Source organism: Oncorhynchus keta, chromosome 19 (assembly GCF_023373465.1).
Source record: "Oncorhynchus keta strain PuntledgeMale-10-30-2019 chromosome 19, Oket_V2, whole genome shotgun sequence".
NCBI classification, from domain to species: Eukaryota; Metazoa; Chordata; class Actinopteri; order Salmoniformes; family Salmonidae; genus Oncorhynchus; species Oncorhynchus keta.
In genome coordinates, this window is record NC_068439.1 from 33,583,729 (window position 1) to 33,606,466 (window position 22,738).

At 45.8% G+C, this 22,738-nt stretch overlaps 2 protein-coding genes across 22 annotated transcripts in view; one reads left to right on the plus strand and one right to left on the minus strand.

Annotated features, from left to right (window-relative positions):
• The window catches only part of LOC118398094 (mucin-5AC-like), a 221,734-nt gene that overhangs the window by 195,061 nt on the left and 3,935 nt on the right, over positions 1–22,738 (plus strand). The window lies entirely within an intron of this gene.
• On the minus strand, positions 175–21,712 carry LOC127909356 (uncharacterized). Of its 21 annotated transcripts, none has more exons than XM_052470295.1 (7): positions 18,607–21,712; positions 17,311–18,174; positions 14,600–16,015; positions 9,848–11,575; positions 4,551–5,528; positions 2,005–2,391; positions 175–276 (listed from the first exon to the last, which is right to left on the minus strand). In XM_052470295.1, exons 1-5 carry the CDS (start codon positions 19,949–19,951, stop codon positions 5,236–5,238), a joined length of 5,646 nt encoding a protein of 1,881 aa, XP_052326255.1. In that variant the 5' UTR covers positions 19,952–21,712; the 3' UTR covers positions 175–276; positions 2,005–2,391; positions 4,551–5,235. The 21 variants fall into 21 exon arrangements, with proteins under 21 accessions (XP_052326255.1, XP_052326265.1, XP_052326262.1 ...); XM_052470305.1 differs by lacking the exons at positions 175–276; positions 2,005–2,391 and adding exons at positions 428–948; positions 3,109–3,540 and having other exon boundaries at positions 4,404–5,528; positions 11,144–11,575; XM_052470302.1 differs by lacking the exons at positions 175–276; positions 2,005–2,391 and adding exons at positions 428–948; positions 3,109–3,540 and having other exon boundaries at positions 4,404–5,528; positions 10,712–11,575.

The following is a 22,738-nucleotide window of genomic DNA, read 5'->3' on the forward strand; positions in this document are numbered from 1 at the left end:
CAACTGTAGCTCCCACGACAACTGCAGCTCCTACAACAGCTTTAACATCTACGACAACCACTGCAGCCCTTACTTCAACAACTGCTGCTCCTACGACCACTACAGCTCCAGAACCTATTACGACAACCACTGCAGATCCTGCTACAACAACCACAGCATCTGCCTCTACGATAACCACTGCAACTCTAACTAAAACAACGGCTGCTCCAACGACCACTACATCTCCAGAACCTGCTCTGACAGAACCTACTCCTACTAATGCTACGACTGCAGGACCTACCATGACACCCAGTGCAGCTCTAACTAAAACAACTGCTGCTCCAATTACCACTACAACTCCTGAACCTATTATGACAACTGCTGCAGCTCCGACAACACCAACTGATATTCTTACGACCACCAAGACTGCAGCACCATCTTCAACAACTACAACTTTAGCTCCTACGACAACCACTTCAACAGCACCTACTACAACACCTGCAGTTCCTACAATTGTAGCTCCAGCTACCACTACACCTGCTGTACTTACTACAACAGTCACAACTGCAGCTCCTGTTACAACAACTGTAGCTTCTACGTCAACCACAGCATCTGCCTCTACGATTACCACTGCAGCTCTAACTAAAACAACGGCTGCTCCAACGACCACTACATCTCCAGAACCTGCTCTGACAGAACCTACTCCTACTAATGCTACGACTGCAGGACCTACCATGACACCCAGTGCAGCTCTAACTAAAACAACTGCTGCTCCAATTACCACTACAACTCCTGAACCTATTATGACAACTGCTGCAGCTCCGACAACACCAACTGATATTCTTACGACCACCACGACTGCAGCACCATCTTCAACAACTACAACTTTAGCTCCTACGACAACCACTTCAACAGCACCTACTACAACACCTGCAGTTCCTACAATTGTAGCTCCAGCTACCACTACACCTGCTGTACTTACTACAAGAGTCACAACTGCAGCTCCTGTTACAACAACTGTAGCTTCTACGTCAAACACAGCATCTGCCTCTACGATTACCACTGCAGCTCTAACTAAAACAACGGCTGCTCCAACGACCACTACATCTCCAGAACCTGCTCTGACAGAACCTACTCCTACTAATGCTACGACTGTAGAACCTACCATGACACCCACTGCAGCTCTAACTAAAACAACTGCTGCTCCAACGACCACTACAACTCCTGAATCTATTATGACAACTGCTGCAGCTCCGACAACACCAACTGATATTCTTACGACCACCACGACTGCAGCACCATCTTCAACAACTACAACTTTAGCTCCTACGACAACCACTTCAACAGCACCTACTACAACACCTGCAGTTCCTACAATTGTAGCTCCAGCTACCACTACACCTGCTGTACTTACTACAACAGTCACAACTGCAGCTCCTGTTACAACAACTGTAGCTTCTACGTCAAACACAGCATCTGCCTCTACGATTACCACTGCAGCTCTAACTAAAACAACGGCTGCTCCAACGACCACTACATCTCCAGAACCTGCTCTGACAGAACCGACTCCTACTAATGCTACGATTGCAGAACCTACCATGACAGCCACTGCAGCTCTAACTAAAACAACTGCTGCTCCAACGACCACTACAACTCCTGAATCTATTATGACAACTGCTGCAGCTCCGACAACACCAACTGATATTCTTACGACCACCACGACTGCAGCACCATCTTCAACAACTACAACTTTAGCTCCTACGACAACCACTTCAACAGCACCTACTACAACACCTGCAGTTCCTACAATTGTAGCTCCAGCTACCACTACACCTGCTGTACTTACTACAACAGTCACAACTGCAGCTCCTGTTACAACAACTGTAGCTTCTACGTCAACCACAGCATCTGCCTCTACGATTACCACTGCAGCTCTAACTAAAACAACGGCTGCTCCAACGACCACTACATCTCCAGAACCTGCTCTGACAGAACCTACTCCTACTAATGCTACCACTGCAGGACCTACCATGACACCCAGTGCAGCTCTAACTAAAACAACTGCTGCTCCAATTACCACTACAACTCCTGAACCTATTATGACAACTGCTGCAGCTCTGACTACACCAACTGCTATTCTTACGACCAACAAGACTGTAGCACCATCTTCAACAACTACAACTTTAGCTCCCTCGTCAACCACAACAACTGCACCTACTACAATACCTGCAGTTCCTACAATTGTAGCTCCAACTACCACTACACCTGCTGTACTTACTACAACAGTCACAACTGCAGCTCCTGTTACAACAACTGTAGCTTCTACGTCAAACACAGCATCTGCCTCTACGATTACCACTGCAGCTCTAACTAAAACAACGGCTGCTCCAACGACCACTACATCTCCAGAACCTGCTCTGACAGAACCGACTCCTACTAATGCTACGATTGCAGAAACTACCATGACAGCCACTGCAGCTCTAACTAAAACAACTGCTGCTCCAACGACCACTACAACTCCTGAATCTATTATGACAACTGCTGCAGCTCCGACAACACCAACTGATATTCTTACGACCACCACGACTGCAGCACCATCTTCAACAACTACAACTTTAGCTCCTACGACAACCACTTCAACAGCACCTACTACAACACCTGCAGTTCCTACAATTGTAGCTCCAGCTACCACTACACCTGCTGTACTTACTACAACAGTCACAACTGCAGCTCCTGTTACAACAACTGTAGCTTCTACGTCAACCACAGCATCTGCCTCTACGATTACCACTGCAGCTCTAACTAAAACAACGGCTGCTCCAACGACCACTACATCTCCAGAACCTGCTCTGACAGAACCTACTCCTACTAATGCTACGACTGCAGGACCTACCATGACACCCAGTGCAGCTCTAACTAAAACAACTGCTGCTCCAATTACCACTACAACTCCTGAACCTATTATGACAACTGCTGCAGCTCTGACTACACCAACTGCTATTCTAACGACCAACAAGACTGTAGCACCATCTTCAACAACTACAACTTTAGCTCCCTCGTCAACCACAACAACTGCACCTACTACAATACCTGCAGTTCCTACAATTGTAGCTCCAACTACCACTACACCTGCTGTACTTACTACAACAGTCACAACTGCAGCTCCTGTTACAACAACTGTAGCTTCTACGTCAACCACAGCATCTGCCTCTACGATTACCACTGCAGCTCTAACTAAAACAACGGCTGCTCCAACGACCACTACATCTCCAGAACCTGCTCTGACAGAACCGACTCCTACTAATGCTACGATTGCAGAACCTACCATGACAGCCACTGCAGCTCTAACTAAAACAACTGCTGCTCCAACGACCACTACAACTCCTGAATCTATTATGACAACTGCTGCAGCTCCGACAACACCAACTGATATTCTTACGACCACCACGACTGCAGCACCATCTTCAACAACTACAACTTTAGCTCCTACGACAACCACTTCAACAGCACCTACTACAACACCTGCAGTTCCTACAATTGTAGCTCCAGCTACCACTACACCTGCTGTACTTACTACAACAGTCACAACTGCAGCTCCTGTTACAACAACTGTAGCTTCTACGTCAACCACAGCATCTGCCTCTATGATTACCACTGCAGCTCTAACTAAAACAACGGCTGCTCCAACGACCACTACATCTCCAGAACCTGCTCTGACAGAACCTACTCCTACTAATGCTACGACTGCAGGACCTACCATGACACCCAGTGCAGCTCTAACTAAAACAACTGCTGCTCCAATTACCACTACAACTCCTGAACCTATTATGACAACTGCTGCAGCTCCGACAACACCAACTGATATTCTTACGACCACCACGACTGCAGCACCATCTTCAACAACTACAACTTTAGCTCCTCGTCAACCACAACAACTGCACCTACTACAACACCTGCAGTTCATACAATTGTAGCTCCAACTACCACTACACCTGATGTACTTACTACAACAGTCACAACTGCAGCTCCTGTTACAACAACTGTAGCTTCTACGTCAAACACAGCATCTGCCTCTACGATTACCACTGCAGCTCTAACTAAAACAACGGCTGCTCCAACGACCACTACATCTCCAGAACCTGCTCTGACAGAACCTACTCCTACTAATGCTACGATTGGAGAACCTACAATGACAGCCACTGCAGCTCTAACTAAAACAACTGCTGCTCCAACGACCACTACAACTCCTGAATCTATTATGACAACTGCTGCAGCTCTGACTACACCAACTGCTATTCTTACGACCAACAAGACTGTAGCACCATCTTCAACAACTACAACTTTAGCTCCCTCGTCAACCACAACAACTGCACCTACTACAATACCTGCAGTTCCTACAATTGTAGCTCCAACTACCACTACACCTGCTGTACTTACTACAACAGTCACAACTGCAGCTCCTGTTACAACAACTGTAGCTTCTACGTCAACCACAGCATCTGCCTCTACGATTACCACTGCAGCTCTAACTAAAACAACGGCTGCTCCAACGACCACTACATCTCCAGAACCTGCTCTGACAGAACCTACTCCTACTAATGCTACGATTGCAGAACCTACCATGACAGCCACTGCAGCTCTAACTAAAACAACTGCTGCTCCAACGACCACTACAACTCCTGAATCTATTATGACAACTGCTGCAGCTCCGACAACACCAACTGATATTCTTACGACCACCACGACTGCAGCACCATCTTCAACAACTACAACTTTAGCTCCTACGACAACCACTTCAACAGCACCTACTACAACACCTGCAGTTCCTACAATTGTAGCTCCAGCTACCACTACACCTGCTGTACTTACTACAACAGTCACAACTGCAGCTCCTGTTACAACAACTGTAGCTTCTACGTCAACCACAGCATCTGCCTCTATGATTACCACTGCAGCTCTAACTAAAACAACGGCTGCTCCAACGACCACTACATCTCCAGAACCTGCTCTGACAGAACCTACTCCTACTAATGCTACGACTGCAGGACCTACCATGACACCCAGTGCAGCTCTAACTAAAACAACTGCTGCTCCAATTACCACTACAACTCCTGAACCTATTATGACAACTGCTGCAGCTCCGACAACACCAACTGATATTCTTACGACCACCACGACTGCAGCACCATCTTCAACAACTACAACTTTAGCTCCCTCGTCAACCACAACAACTGCACCTACTACAATACCTGCAGTTCATACAATTGTAGCTCCAACTACCACTACACCTGATGTACTTACTACAACAGTCACAACTGCAGCTCCTGTTACAACAACTGTAGCTTCTACGTCAAACACAGCATCTGCCTCTACGATTACCACTGCAGCTCTAACTAAAACAACGGCTGCTCCAACGACCACTACATCTCCAGAACCTGCTCTGACAGAACCTACTCCTACTAATGCTACGATTGGAGAACCTACAATGACAGCCACTGCAGCTCTAACTAAAACAACTGCTGCTCCAACGACCACTACAACTCCTGAATCTATTATGACAACTGCTGCAGCTCTGACTACACCAACTGCTATTCTTACGACCACCAAGACTGTAGCACCATCTTCAACAACTACAACTTTAGCTCCCTCGTCAACCACAACAACTGCACCTACTACAATACCTGCAGTTCCTACAATTGTAGCTCCAACTACCACTACACCTGCTGTACTTACTACAACAGTCACAACTGCAGCTCCTGTTACAACAACTGTAGCTTCTACGTCAAACACAGATTCTGCCTCTACGATTACCACTGCAGCTCTAACTAAAACAACGGCTGCTCCAACGACCACTACATCTCCAGAACCTGCTCTGACAGAACCTACTCCTACTAATGCTACGATTGCAGAACCTACCATGACAGCCACTGCAGCTCTAACTAAAACAACTGCTGCTCCAACGACCACTACAACTCCTGAATCTATTATGACAACTGCTGCAGCTCCGACAACACCAACTGATATTCTTACGACCACCACGACTGCAGCACCATCTTCAACAACTACAACTTTAGCTCCTACGACAACCACTTCAACAGCACCTACTACAACACCTGCAGTTCCTACAATTGTAGCTCCAGCTACCACTACACCTGCTGTACTTACTACAACAGTCACAACTGCAGCTCCTGTTACAACAACTGTAGCTTCTACGTCAACCACAGCATCTGCCTCTATGATTACCACTGCAGCTCTAACTAAAACAACGGCTGCTCCAACGACCACTACATCTCCAGAACCTGCTCTGACAGAACCTACTCCTACTAATGCTACGACTGCAGGACCTACCATGACACCCAGTGCAGCTCTAACTAAAACAACTGCTGCTCCAATTACCACTACAACTCCTGAACCTATTATGACAACTGCTGCAGCTCCGACAACACCAACTGATATTCTTACGACCACCACGACTGCAGCACCATCTTCAACAACTACAACTTTAGCTCCTACGACAACCACTTCAACAGCACCTACTACAACACCTGCAGTTCCTACAATTGTAGCTCCAGCTACCACTACACCTGCTGTACTTACTACAACAGTCACAACTGCAGCTCCTGTTACAACAACTGTAGCTTCTACGTCAACCACAGCATCTGCCTCTACGATTACCACTGCAGCTCTAACTAAAACAACGGATTCTCCAACGACCACTACATCTCCAGAACCTGCTCTGACAGAACCTACTCCTACTAATGCTACGACTGCAGGACCTACCATGACACCCAGTGCAGCTCTAACTAAAACAACTGCTGCTCCAATTACCACTACAACTCCTGAACCTATTATGACAACTGCTGCAGCTCTGACTACACCAACTGCTATTCTTACGACCAACAAGACTGTAGCACCATCTTCAACAACTACAACTTTAGCTCCTCGTCAACCACAACAACTGCACCTACTACAATACCTGCAGTTCCTACAATTGTAGCTCCAACTACCACTACACCTGCTGTACTTACTACAACAGTCACAACTGCAGCTCCTGTTACAACAACTGTAGCTTCTACGTCAAACACAGCATCTGCCTCTACGATTACCACTGCAGCTCTAACTAAAACAACGGCTGCTCCAACGACCACTACATCTCCAGAACCTGCTCTGACAGAACCTACTCCTACTAATGCTACGACTGCAGGACCTACCATGACACCCAGTGCAGCTCTAACTAAAACAACTGCTGCTCCAATTACCACTACAACTCCTGAACCTATTATGACAACTGCTGCAGCTCTGACTACACCAACTGCTATTCTTACGACCAACAAGACTGTAGCACCATCTTCAACAACTACAACTTTAGCTCCCTCGTCAACCACAACAACTGCACCTACTACAATACCTGCAGTTCATACAATTGTAGCTCCAACTACCACTACACCTGATGTACTTACTACAACAGTCACAACTGCAGCTCCTGTTACAACAACTGTAGCTTCTACGTCAAACACAGCATCTGCCTCTACGATTACCACTGCAGCTCTAACTAAAACAACGGCTGCTCCAACGACCACTACATCTCCAGAACCTGCTCTGACAGAACCTACTCCTACTAATGCTACGATTGGAGAACCTACAATGACAGCCACTGCAGCTCTAACTAAAACAACTGCTGCTCCAACGACCACTACAACTCCTGAATCTATTATGACAACTGCTGCAGCTCTGACTACACCAACTGCTATTCTTACGACCAACAAGACTGTAGCACCATCTTCAACAACTACAACTTTAGCTCCCTCGTCAACCACAACAACTGCACCTACTACAATACCTGCAGTTCCTACAATTGTAGCTCCAACTACCACTACACCTGCTGTACTTACTACAACAGTCACAACTGCAGCTCCTGTTACAACAACTGTAGCTTCTACGTCAAACACAGCATCTGCCTCTACGATTACCACTGCAGCTCTAACTAAAACAACGGCTGCTCCAACGACCACTACATCTCCAGAACCTGCTCTGACAGAACCTACTCCTACTAATGCTACGATTGCAGAACCTACCATGACAGCCACTGCAGCTCTAACTAAAACAACTGCTGCTCCAACGACCACTACAACTCCTGAATCTATTATGACAACTGCTGCAGCTCTGACAACACCAACTGATATTCTTACGACCACGACGACTGCAGCACCATCTTCAACAACTACAACTTTAGCTCCTACGACAACCACTTCAACAGCACCTACTACAACACCTGCAGTTCCTACAATTGTAGCTCCAGCTACCACTACACCTGCTGTACTTACTACAACAGTCACAACTGCAGCTCCTGTTACAACAACTGTAGCTTCTACGTCAACCACAGCATCTGCCTCTACGATTACCACTGCAGCTCTAACTAAAACAACGGCTGCTCCAATGACCACTACATCTCCAGAACCTGCTCTGACAGAACCTACTCCTACTAATGCTACGACTGCAGGACCTACCATGACACCCAGTGCAGCTCTAACTAAAACAACTGCTGCTCCAATTACCACTACAACTCCTGAACCTATTATGACAACTGCTGCAGCTCTGACTACACCAACTGCTTATTCTTACGACCAACAAGACTGTAGCACCATCTTCAACAACTACAACTTTAGCTCCTCGTCAACCACAACAACTGCACCTACTACAATACCTGCAGTTCCTACAATTGTAGCTCCAACTACCACTACACCTGCTGTACTTACTACAACAGTCACAACTGCAGCTCCTGTTACAACAACTGTAGCTTCTACGTCAAACACAGCATCTGCCTCTACGATTACCACTGCAGCTCTAACTAAAACAACGGCTGCTCCAACGACCACTACATCTCCAGAACCTGCTCTGACAGAACCTACTCCTACTAATGCTACGATTGTAGAACCTACCATGACAGCCACTGCAGCTCTAACTAAAACAACTGCTGCTCCAACGACCACTACAACTCCTGAATCTATTATGACAACTGCTGCAGCTCCGACAACACCAACTGATATTCTTACGACTACCACGACTGCAGCACCATCTTCAACAACTACAACTTTAGCTCCTACGACAACCACTTCAACAGCACCTACTACAACACCTGCAGTTCCTACAATTGTAGCTCCAGCTACCACTACACCTGCTGTACTTACTACAACAGTCACAACTGCAGCTCCTGTTACAACAACTGTAGCTTCTACGTCAAACACAGCATCTAGCTCTACGATTACCACTGCAGCTCTAACTAAAACAACGGCTGCTCCAACGACCACTACATCTCCAGAACCTGCTCTGACAGAACCGACTCCTACTAATGCTACGATTGCAGAACCTACCATGACAGCCACTGCAGCTCTAACTAAAACAACTGCTGCTCCAACGACCACTACAACTCCTGAATCTATTATGACAACTGCTGCAGCTCCGACAACACCAACTGATATTCTTACGACCACCACGACTGCAGCACCATCTTCAACAACTACAACTTTAGCTCCTACGACAACCACTTCAACAGCACCTACTACAACACCTGCAGTTCCTACAATTGTAGCTCCAGCTACCACTACACCTGCTGTACTTACTACAACAGTCACAACTGCAGCTCCTGTTACAACAACTGTAGCTTATACGTCAACCACAGCATCTGCCTCTACGATTACCACTGCAGCTCTAACTAAAACAACGGCTGCTCCAACGACCACTACATCTCCAGAACCTGCTCTGACAGAACCTACTCCTACTAATGCTACGACTGCAGGACCTACCATGACACCCAGTGCAGCTCTAACTAAAACAACTGCTGCTCCAATTACCACTACAACTCCTGAACCTATTATGACAACTGCTGCAGCTCCGACAACACCAACTGATATTCTTACGACCACCACGACTGCAGCACCATCTTCAACAACTACAACTTTAGCTCCTACGACAACCACTTCAACAGCACCTACTACAACACCTGCAGTTCCTACAATTGTAGCTCCAGCTACCACTACACCTGCTGTACTTACTACAACAGTCACAACTGCAGCTCCTGTTACAACAACTGTAGCTTCTACGTCAAACACAGCATCTAGCTCTACGATTACCACTGCAGCTCTAACTAAAACAACGGCTGCTCCAACGACCACTACATCTCCAGAACCTGCTCTGACAGAACCGACTCCTACTAATGCTACGATTGCAGAACCTACCATGACAGCCACTGCAGCTCTAACTAAAACAACTGCTGCTCCAACGACCACTACAACTCCTGAATCTATTATGACAACTGCTGCAGCTCCGACAACACCAACTGATATTCTTACGACCACCACGACTGCAGCACCATCTTCAACAACTACAACTTTAGCTCCTACGACAACCACTTCAACAGCACCTACTACAACACCTGCAGTTCCTACAATTGTAGCTCCAGCTACCACTACACCTGCTGTACTTACTACAACAGTCACAACTGCAGCTCCTGTTACAACAACTGTAGCTTCTACGTCAACCACAGCATCTGCCTCTACGATTACCACTGCAGCTCTAACTAAAACAACGGCTGCTCCAACGACCACTACATCTCCAGAACCTGCTCTGACAGAACCTACTCCTACTAATGCTACGACTGCAGGACCTACCATGACACCCAGTGCAGCTCTAACTAAAACAACTGCTGCTCCAATTACCACTACAACTCCTGAACCTATTATGACAACTGCTGCAGCTCCGACAACACCAACTGATATTCTTACGACCACCACGACTGCAGCACCATCTTCAACAACTACAACTTTAGCTCCTACGACAACCACTTCAACAGCACCTACTACAACACCTGCAGTTCCTACAATTGTAGCTCCAGCTACCACTACACCTGCTGTACTTACTACAACAGTCACAACTGCAGCTCCTGTTACAACAACTGTAGCTTCTACGTCAACCACAGCATCTGCCTCTACGATTACCACTGCAGCTCTAACTAAAACAACGGATTCTCCAACAACCACTACATCTCCAGAACCTGCTCTGACAGAACCTACTCCTACTAATGCTACGACTGCAGGACCTACCATGACACCCAGTGCAGCTCTAACTAAAACAACTGCTGCTCCAATTACCACTACAACTCCTGAACCTATTATGACAACTGCTGCAGCTCTGACTACACCAACTGCTATTCTTACGACCAACAAGACTGTAGCACCATCTTCAACAACTACAACTTTAGCTCCCTCGTCAACCACAACAACTGCACCTACTACAATACCTGCAGTTCCTACAATTGTAGCTCCAACTACCACTACACCTGCTGTACTTACTACAACAGTCACAACTGCAGCTCCTGTTACAACAACTGTAGCTTCTACGTCAAACACAGCATCTGCCTCTACGATTACCACTGCAGCTCTAACTAAAACAACGGCTGCTCCAACGACCACTACATCTCCAGAACCTGCTCTGACAGAACCTACTCCTACTAATGCTACGATTGGAGAACCTACCATGACAGCCACTGCAGCTCTAACTAAAACAACTGCTGCTCCAACGACCACTACAACTCCTGAATCTATTATGACAACTGCTGCAGCTCTGACTACACCAACTGCTATTCTTACGACCAACAAGACTGTAGCACCATCTTCAACAACTACAACTTTAGCTCCCTCGTCAACCACAACAACTGCACCTACTACAATACCTGTAGTTCCTACAATTGTAGCTCCAACTACCACTACACCTGCTGTACTTACTACAACAGTCACAACTGCAGCTCCTGTTACAACAACTGTAGCTTCTACGTCAAACACAGCATCTGCCTCTACGATTACCACTGCAGCTCTAACTAAAACAACGGCTGCTCCAACGACCACTACATCTCCAGAACCTGCTCTGACAGAACCTACTCCTACTAATGCTACGACTGCAGGACCTACCATGACACCCAGTGCAGCTCTAACTAAAACAACTGCTGCTCCAATTACCACTACAACTCCTGAACCTATTATGACAACTGCTGCAGCTCTGACTACACCAACTGCTATTCTTACGACCAACAAGACTGTAGCACCATCTTCAACAACTACAACTTTAGCTCCCTCGTCAACCACAACAACTGCACCTACTACAATACCTGCAGTTCATACAATTGTAGCTCCAACTACCACTACACCTGATGTACTTACTACAACAGTCACAACTGCAGCTCCTGTTACAACAACTGTAGCTTCTACGTCAAACACAGCATCTGCCTCTACGATTACCACTGCAGCTCTAACTAAAACAACGGCTGCTCCAACGACCACTACATCTCCAGAACCTGCTCTGACAGAACCTACTCCTACTAATGCTACGATTGGAGAACCTACAATGACAGCCACTGCAGCTCTAACTAAAACAACTGCTGCTCCAACGACCACTACAACTCCTGAATCTATTATGACAACTGCTGCAGCTCTGACTACACCAACTGCTATTCTTACGACCAACAAGACTGTAGCACCATCTTCAACAACTACAACTTTAGCTCCCTCGTCAACCACAACAACTGCACCTACTACAATACCTGCAGTTCCTACAATTGTAGCTCCAACTACCACTACACCTGCTGTACTTACTACAACAGTCACAACTGCAGCTCCTGTTACAACAACTGTAGCTTCTACGTCAAACACAGCATCTGCCTCTACGATTACCACTGCAGCTCTAACTAAAACAACGGCTGCTCCAACGACCACTACATCTCCAGAACCTGCTCTGACAGAACCTACTCCTACTAATGCTACGATTGCAGAACCTACCATGACAGCCACTGCAGCTCTAACTAAAACAACTGCTGCTCCAACGACCACTACAACTCCTGAATCTATTATGACAACTGCTGCAGCTCCGACAACACCAACTGATATTCTTACGACCACGACGACTGCAGCACCATCTTCAACAACTACAACTTTAGCTCCTACGACAACCACTTCAACAGCACCTACTACAACACCTGCAGTTCCTACAATTGTAGCTCCAGCTACCACTACACCTGCTGTACTTACTACAACAGTCACAACTGCAGCTCCTGTTACAACAACTGTAGCTTCTACGTCAACCACAGCATCTGCCTCTACGATTACCACTGCAGCTCTAACTAAAACAACGGCTGCTCCAATGACCACTACATCTCCAGAACCTGCTCTGACAGAACCTACTCCTACTAATGCTACGACTGCAGGACCTACCATGACACCCAGTGCAGCTCTAACTAAAACAACTGCTGCTCCAATTACCACTACAACTCCTGAACCTATTATGACAACTGCTGCAGCTCTGACTACACCAACTGCTATTCTTACGACCAACAAGACTGTAGCACCATCTTCAACAACTACAACTTTAGCTCCCTCGTCAACCACAACAACTGCACCTACTACAATACCTGCAGTTCCTACAATTGTAGCTCCAACTACCACTACACCTGCTGTACTTACTACAACAGTCACAACTGCAGCTCCTGTTACAACAACTGTAGCTTCTACGTCAAACACAGCATCTGCCTCTACGATTACCACTGCAGCTCTAACTAAAACAACGGCTGCTCCAACGACCACTACATCTCCAGAACCTGCTCTGACAGAACCTACTCCTACTAATGCTACGATTGTAGAACCTACCATGACAGCCACTGCAGCTCTAACTAAAACAACTGCTGCTCCAACGACCACTACAACTCCTGAATCTATTATGACAACTGCTGCAGCTCCGACAACACCAACTGATATTCTTACGACTACCACGACTGCAGCACCATCTTCAACAACTACAACTTTAGCTCCTACGACAACCACTTCAACAGCACCTACTACAACACCTGCAGTTCCTACAATTGTAGCTCCAGCTACCACTACACCTGCTGTACTTACTACAACAGTCACAACTGCAGCTCCTGTTACAACAACTGTAGCTTCTACGTCAAACACAGCATCTAGCTCTACGATTACCACTGCAGCTCTAACTAAAACAACGGCTGCTCCAACGACCACTACATCTCCAGAACCTGCTCTGACAGAACCGACTCCTACTAATGCTACGATTGCAGAACCTACCATGACAGCCACTGCAGCTCTAACTAAAACAACTGCTGCTCCAACGACCACTACAACTCCTGAATCTATTATGACAACTGCTGCAGCTCCGACAACACCAACTGATATTCTTACGACCACCACGACTGCAGCACCATCTTCAACAACTACAACTTTAGCTCCTACGACAACCACTTCAACAGCACCTACTACAACACCTGCAGTTCCTACAATTGTAGCTCCAGCTACCACTACACCTGCTGTACTTACTACAACAGTCACAACTGCAGCTCCTGTTACAACAACTGTAGCTTATACGTCAACCACAGCATCTGCCTCTACGATTACCACTGCAGCTCTAACTAAAACAACGGCTGCTCCAACGACCACTACATCTCCAGAACCTGCTCTGACAGAACCTACTCCTACTAATGCTACGACTGCAGGACCTACCATGACACCCAGTGCAGCTCTAACTAAAACAACTGCTGCTCCAATTACCACTACAACTCCTGAACCTATTATGACAACTGCTGCAGCTCCGACAACACCAACTGATATTCTTACGACCACCACGACTGCAGCACCATCTTCAACAACTACAACTTTAGCTCCTACGACAACCACTTCAACAGCACCTACTACAACACCTGCAGTTCCTACAATTGTAGCTCCAGCTACCACTACACCTGCTGTACTTACTACAACAGTCACAACTGCAGCTCCTGTTACAACAACTGTAGCTTCTACGTCAAACACAGCATCTAGCTCTACGATTACCACTGCAGCTCTAACTAAAACAACGGCTGCTCCAACGACCACTACATCTCCAGAACCTGCTCTGACAGAACCGACTCCTACTAATGCTACGATTGCAGAACCTACCATGACAGCCACTGCAGCTCTAACTAAAACAACTGCTGCTCCAACGACCACTACAACTCCTGAATCTATTATGACAACTGCTGCAGCTCCGACAACACCAACTGATATTCTTACGACCACCACGACTGCAGCACCATCTTCAACAACTACAACTTTAGCTCCTACGACAACCACTTCAACAGCACCTACTACAACACCTGCAGTTCCTACAATTGTAGCTCCAGCTACCACTACACCTGCTGTACTTACTACAACAGTCACAACTGCAGCTCCTGTTACAACAACTGTAGCTTCTACGTCAACCACAGCATCTGCCTCTACGATTACCACTGCAGCTCTAACTAAAACAACGGCTGCTCCAACGACCACTACATCTCCAGAACCTGCTCTGACAGAACCTACTCCTACTAATGCTACGACTGCAGGACCTACCATGACACCCAGTGCAGCTCTAACTAAAACAACTGCTGCTCCAATTACCACTACAACTCCTGAACCTATTATGACAACTGCTGCAGCTCCGACAACACCAACTGATATTCTTACGACCACCACGACTGCAGCACCATCTTCAACAACTACAACTTTAGCTCCTACGACAACCACTTCAACAGCACCTACTACAACACCTGCAGTTCCTACAATTGTAGCTCCAGCTACCACTACACCTGCTGTACTTACTACAACAGTCACAACTGCAGCTCCTGTTACAACAACTGTAGCTTCTACGTCAACCACAGCATCTGCCTCTACGATTACCACTGCAGCTCTAACTAAAACAACGGATTCTCCAACGACCACTACATCTCCAGAACCTGCTCTGACAGAACCTACTCCTACTAATGCTACGACTGCAGGACCTACCATGACACCCAGTGCAGCTCTAACTAAAACAACTGCTGCTCCAATTACCACTACAACTCCTGAACCTATTATGACAACTGCTGCAGCTCTGACTACACCAACTGCTATTCTTACGACCAACAAGACTGTAGCACCATCTTCAACAACTACAACTTTAGCTCCCTCGTCAACCACAACAACTGCACCTACTACAATACCTGCAGTTCCTACAATTGTAGCTCCAGCTACCACTACACCTGCTGTACTTACTACAACAGTCACAACTGCAGCTCCTGTTACAACAACTGTAGCTTCTACGTCAAACACAGCATCTAGCTCTACGATTACCACTGCAGCTCTAACTAAAACAACGGCTGCTCCAACGACCACTACATCTCCAGAACCTGCTCTGACAGAACCGACTCCTACTAATGCTACGATTGCAGAACCTACCATGACAGCCACTGCAGCTCTAACTAAAACAACTGCTGCTCCAACGACCACTACAACTCCTGAATCTATTATGACAACTGCTGCAGCTCCGACAACACCAACTGATATTCTTACGACCACCACGACTGCAGCACCATCTTCAACAACTACAACTTTAGCTCCTACGACAACCACTTCAACAGCACCTACTACAACACCTGCAGTTCCTACAATTGTAGCTCCAGCTACCACTACACCTGCTGTACTTACTACAACAGTCACAACTGCAGCTCCTGTTACAACAACTGTAGCTTCTACGTCAACCACAGCATCTGCCTCTACGATTACCACTGCAGCTCTAACTAAAACAACGGCTGCTCCAACGACCACTACATCTCCAGAACCTGCTCTGACAGAACCTACTCCTACTAATGCTACGACTGCAGGACCTACCATGACACCCAGTGCAGCTCTAACTAAAACAACTGCTGCTCCAATTACCACTACAACTCCTGAACCTATTATGACAACTGCTGCAGCTCCGACAACACCAACTGATATTCTTACGACCACCACGACTGCAGCACCATCTTCAACAACTACAACTTTAGCTCCTACGACAACCACTTCAACAGCACCTACTACAACACCTGCAGTTCCTACAATTGTAGCTCCAGCTACCACTACACCTGCTGTACTTACTACAACAGTCACAACTGCAGCTCCTGTTACAACAACTGTAGCTTCTACGTCAACCACAGCATCTGCCTCTACGATTACCACTGCAGCTCTAACTAAAACAACGGATTCTCCAACGACCACTACATCTCCAGAACCTGCTCTGACAGAACCTACTCCTACTAATGCTACGACTGCAGGACCTACCATGACACCCAGTGCAGCTCTAACTAAAACAACTGCTGCTCCAATTACCACTACAACTCCTGAACCTATTATGACAACTGCTGCAGCTCTGACTACACCAACTGCTATTCTTACGACCAACAAGACTGTAGCACCATCTTCAACAACTACAACTTTAGCTCCTCGTCAACCACAACAACTGCACCTACTACAATACCTGCAGTTCCTACAATTGTAGCTCCAACTACCACTACACCTGCTGTACTTACTACAACAGTCACAACTGCAGCTCCTGTTACAACAACTGTAGCTTCTACGTCAAACACAGCATCTGCCTCTACGATTACCACTGCAGCTCTAACTAAAACAACGGCTGCTCCAACGACCACTACATCTCCAGAACCTGCTCTGACAGAACCTACTCCTACTAATGCTACGACTGCAGGACCTACCATGACACCCAGTGCAGCTCTAACTAAAACAACTGCTGCTCCAATTACCACTACAACTCCTGAACCTATTATGACAACTGCTGCAGCTCTGACTACACCAACTGCTATTCTTACGACCAACAAGACTGTAGCACCATCTTCAACAACTACAACTTTAGCTCCCTCGTCAACCACAACAACTGCACCTACTACAATACCTGCAGTTCCTACAATTGTAGCTCCAACTACCACTACACCTGCTGTACTTACTACAACAGTCACAACTGCAGCTCCTGTTACAACAACTGTAGCTTCTACGTCAAACACAGCATCTGCCTCTAGGATTACCACTGCAGCTCTAACTAAAACAACGGCTGCTCCAACGACCACTACATCTCCAGAACCTGCTCTGACAGAACCTACTCCTACTAATGCTACGATTGGAGAACCTACCATGACAGCCACTGCAGCTCTAACTAAAACAACTGCTGCTCCAACGACCACTACAACTCCTGAATCTATTATGACAACTGCTGCAGCTCTGACTACACCAACTGCTATTCTTACGACCAACAAGACTGTAGCACCATCTTCAACAACTACAACTTTAGCTCCCTCGTCAACCACAACAACTGCACCTACTACAATATCTGCAGTTCCTACAATTGTAGCTCCAACTACCACTACACCTGCTGTACTTACTACAACAGTCACAACTGCAGCTCCTGTTACAACAACTGTAGCTTCTACGTCAAACACAGCATCTGCCTCTACGATTACCACTGCAGCTCTAACTAAAACAACGGCTGCTCCAACGACCACTACATCTCCAGAACCTGCTCTGACAGAACCTACTCCTACTAATGCTACGACTGCAGGACCTACCATGACACCCAGTGCAGCTCTAACTAAAACAACTGCTGCTCCTATTACCACTACAACTCCTGAACCTATTATGACAACTGCTGCAGCTCTGACTACACCAACTGCTATTCTTACGACCAACAAGACTGTAGGACCATCTTCAACAACTACAACTTTAGCTCCCTCGTCAACCATAACAACTGCACCTACTACAATACCTGCAGTTCCTACAATTGTAGCTCCAACTACCACTACACCTGCTGTACTTACTACAACAGTCACAAATGCAGCTCCTGTTACAACAACTGTAGCTTCTACGTCAAACACAGCATCTGCCTCTACGATTACCACTGCAGCTCTAACTAAAACAACGGCTGCTCCAACGAACACTACATCTCCAGAACCTGCTCTGACAGAACCTACTCCTACTAATGCTACGATTGCAGAACCTACCATGACAGCCACTTCAGCTCTAACTAAAACAACTGCTGCTCCAACGACCACTACAACTCCTGAACCTATTATGACAACTGCTGCAGCTCTGACTACACCAACTGCTATTCTTACGACCACCAAGACTGTAGCACCATCTTCAACAACTACAACTTTAGCTCCCTCGTCAACCACGACGAAAGCACCTACTACAATACCTGCAGTTCCTACAATTGTAGCTCCAGCTACCACTACACCTGCTGTACTTACTACAACAGTCACAACTGCAGCTGCTGTTACAACAACTGTAGCTTCTACGTCAACCACAGCATCTGCCTCTACGATAACCACTGCAACTCTAACTAAAACAACGGCTGCTCCAACGACCACTACATCTCCAGAACCTGCTCTGACAGAACCTACTCCTACTAATGCTACGATTGCAGAACCTACCATGACAGCCACTGCAGCTCTAACTAAAACAACTGCTGCTCCAACGACCACTACAACTCCTGAATCTATTATGACAACTGCTGCATCTCCGACAACACCAACTGATATTCTTACGACCACCACGACTGCAGCACCATCTTCAACAACTACAACTTTAGCTCCTACGACAACCACTTCAACAGCACCTACTGCAATACCTGCAGTTCCTACAATTGTAGCTCCAGCTACCACTACACCTGCTGTACTTACTACAACAGTCACAACTGCAGCTCCTGTTACAACAACTGTAGCTTCTACGTTAACCACAGCATCTGCCTCTATGATAACCACTGCAGCTCTAACTAAAACAACGGCTGCTCCAATGACCACTTCATCTCCAGAACATTCTCTGACAGAACCTACTCCTACGACTGCTATGACTGCAGAACCTAACACAACAGCAACTGCAGCTCCTACAACATATGCTGTTCCTAATAAAGCAACATCTGCAGCACCTTCTACAACAACTACATCTTCAGCTCCTACGACAACCACAACAACAGCACCTACTACATCACCTGCAGTTCCTGCAACTGCTGCTCCCACGACCTTTACACCTTCTGTACTTACTACAACAACCACAACTACATCTCCTGCTACAACAATTGTAGCTTCTCTGTCAACCATAGCAGCTGCCTCTAGGATATCCACTACAGCTCTAACTAAATCATCTGCTGCTCCAACGACCACTACAACTTCTGAACCTGTTATAACAACCGGTGCAGCTCCTACTACACCAGCTGCTACTCTTACGACCAACACGACTGTAGCACCATCTTCAACAACTACAACTTTAGCTCCTATGACAACCACGTCAACAGCACCTACTACATCACCTGCAGTTCCTGCAACTGCTGCTCCTACAACCCCTTCAACTCCAGAACCTATTATAACAGAACCTACTTCTACTACTGCTACGACTGCAGAACCTACCACGACATCCACTGCAGCTCCTACTACAACATCTGCTGTTCTTTCGACCTCAACGACTGCAGCACCTTCTACAACATCTACAACATCAGCTCCTATGACAACCACAACAACAGCACCTACTACAAAACCTGCAGTTTCTACAACTGTAGCTCCTACTACCACTTCAACTGCTGTACTTACTACAACAATCACAACTGGAGCTCATGCTACAACTGTAGCTTCTCTGTCAACCACAGCAGCTGCCCCTTTGACAACCACTGCAGCTCCTTTGACAACCACTGCAGCTCTTACGAAAACAACTGTAACTCATACGACAACAGCTGTTGGTCCTTTGACCACCACAACTGTAGAACCTATTTTAACATCTACATCTGAAGCTATAACAACAACCACAATTACATCAGCTCGTACAGCACCTGCAGTTCCTACAGCAAATGCCGCTTCTACGACAACTGCAGGTCCTACGTCAACTGCAGCTCTTACGACAACTACTGTAGGTCCTACAACCAATACAACTGATGCTACTACAACAACTGCAAGCACAGGTCCTACTACAATAAATATAGCTCCTACAACATCAACTGTAGCTCCTACGGCCTCTGTGATTGCAGAACGTACTACGACAACTCTACCTCCTACGACAACACCTGCAGCTGCTACCACAATAACTGTATCTCTTCCAAACACTACAACAGCAGTAATTATTACAAATCCCACAATTAAAGCTCTTACTACAATAAATGTTGCTCCCATGACAACCACAACAACAGCCCCTACAACAACCAGTGCTGTTCTAACTACAACAACTGTGGGTTCAACAACCACTACATCTGCCGCATCTCCTACATCAACCACAACAGCAGCACCTACAACGACAACAGTAGCTTTTACAACAAATGAAGCTCCTACGTCAATAAATGTAGCTCCTATATCCACTACACCTGCAGTACATACAACTGTAGCTTCAATGCCCACTACAACAGCAGCACCTACAATGACAACTGAATCTCTTATGACCAATACAAATGCAGCACCAACTACGACAACTGCCATTCTTACTACAACCACAACTACAGCTTTTACAAGAACTTCCACTATCCCTACTACCACCAGCACAATAGAAACTCCTACTACCGTAACTATAATGGCAGCTCCTATAACCACCACAACTTTAGCTTCTTCTACGACAACCAAAACATCAACTGCAATAATGACAACTACAAATACATCTCCAACAATCGCAACTCAACCTCTTAAAACCACCTCCATCAATGTTGCTTCTATTACAACAATTAATACTGCAGGCCCTACAAGCACCACCACAACTGGTAGTTCTCATTCTACAACAACGACTCCAACTGCAGCACCTACAAGTACAACCGCAATTGTACTTCCTACCTCGACAACCAGAACTGCAACTTATAACTCAACTTCTATGGCTTCAGTGACATCAACAACTAGGTAAGCAAGATCATTTATTATAATGTTTTCATACAATTCAATTAACACTTTGTCAAACAAGGACCCTAATGATGTTTTAATAAAAGCATCCAAAAGGTCAGCCTTTCATTTGAAAAACTCTTTGAGTGCATCAATCAGTGAAAAGGAGCAATATAAATCCAATCCATTATTATTAATGTGCATGATGAAGGCAAGACCACTAGATTTCTTACATTCTTCTTCTAATTATTTAAACATTTTCAAAACATGATAAACTACAACAATTTAAATAAGTATAACTTAGCATATAATAACGCACCAAAAATAATAGTAACTTTTGAACCGTTCAAGCTAGAGAGACCGAACCAACTTTCATATGTTCAGGCTATCTTTTCCTATCCTATCCATCAATTAATCTTTCCATCGACTTTCTTTTTCCAATTATAACCAATCACTACTATTACTACTGCAGTGACTGCCACTATTATAACTTATTTTACAACCATGATTACTTTAAGACAAGCTAGCAAGTACACACATTTTCTTTCGGAAATGTAATTTTCCATGTATTATTATTTTCTCTTAGATTCGGCACAGTGGGAGTTTTTGTTAAACTGATATTCAAGGTCAAAACACCAGTCCCCACTGAGGATGATGTCCTTGGTGCCGTCAAGAAGCAATTGTCTCCTCAATTCACGACCACTCAAACCACCTTCCAGAATGCAACTTATATCAGTGAGTTCATCGAATTAGGCTTCAATGAAGACATTTATTTCCACTCTATAAAATAATCTCTTAATAAGTAAACATTCAACTGCTCCTGCTATCTAAATACTTCTTGAGTGTTTTATAATATTGTTGAAACTCCTAAATTGTAGCAGTTAATTTGATCTGTTGCTATAGTGACCATTTTTTTGTGTGCTCACAGAACTTACAGATACTTCATTTGCCATCGACCTTGGTTTCAAAATAACCAATGTAACGCAGGAGTCTCTAAGTAATAGACTCACACTCACCAATGAGACCGAAACCCAGATACAG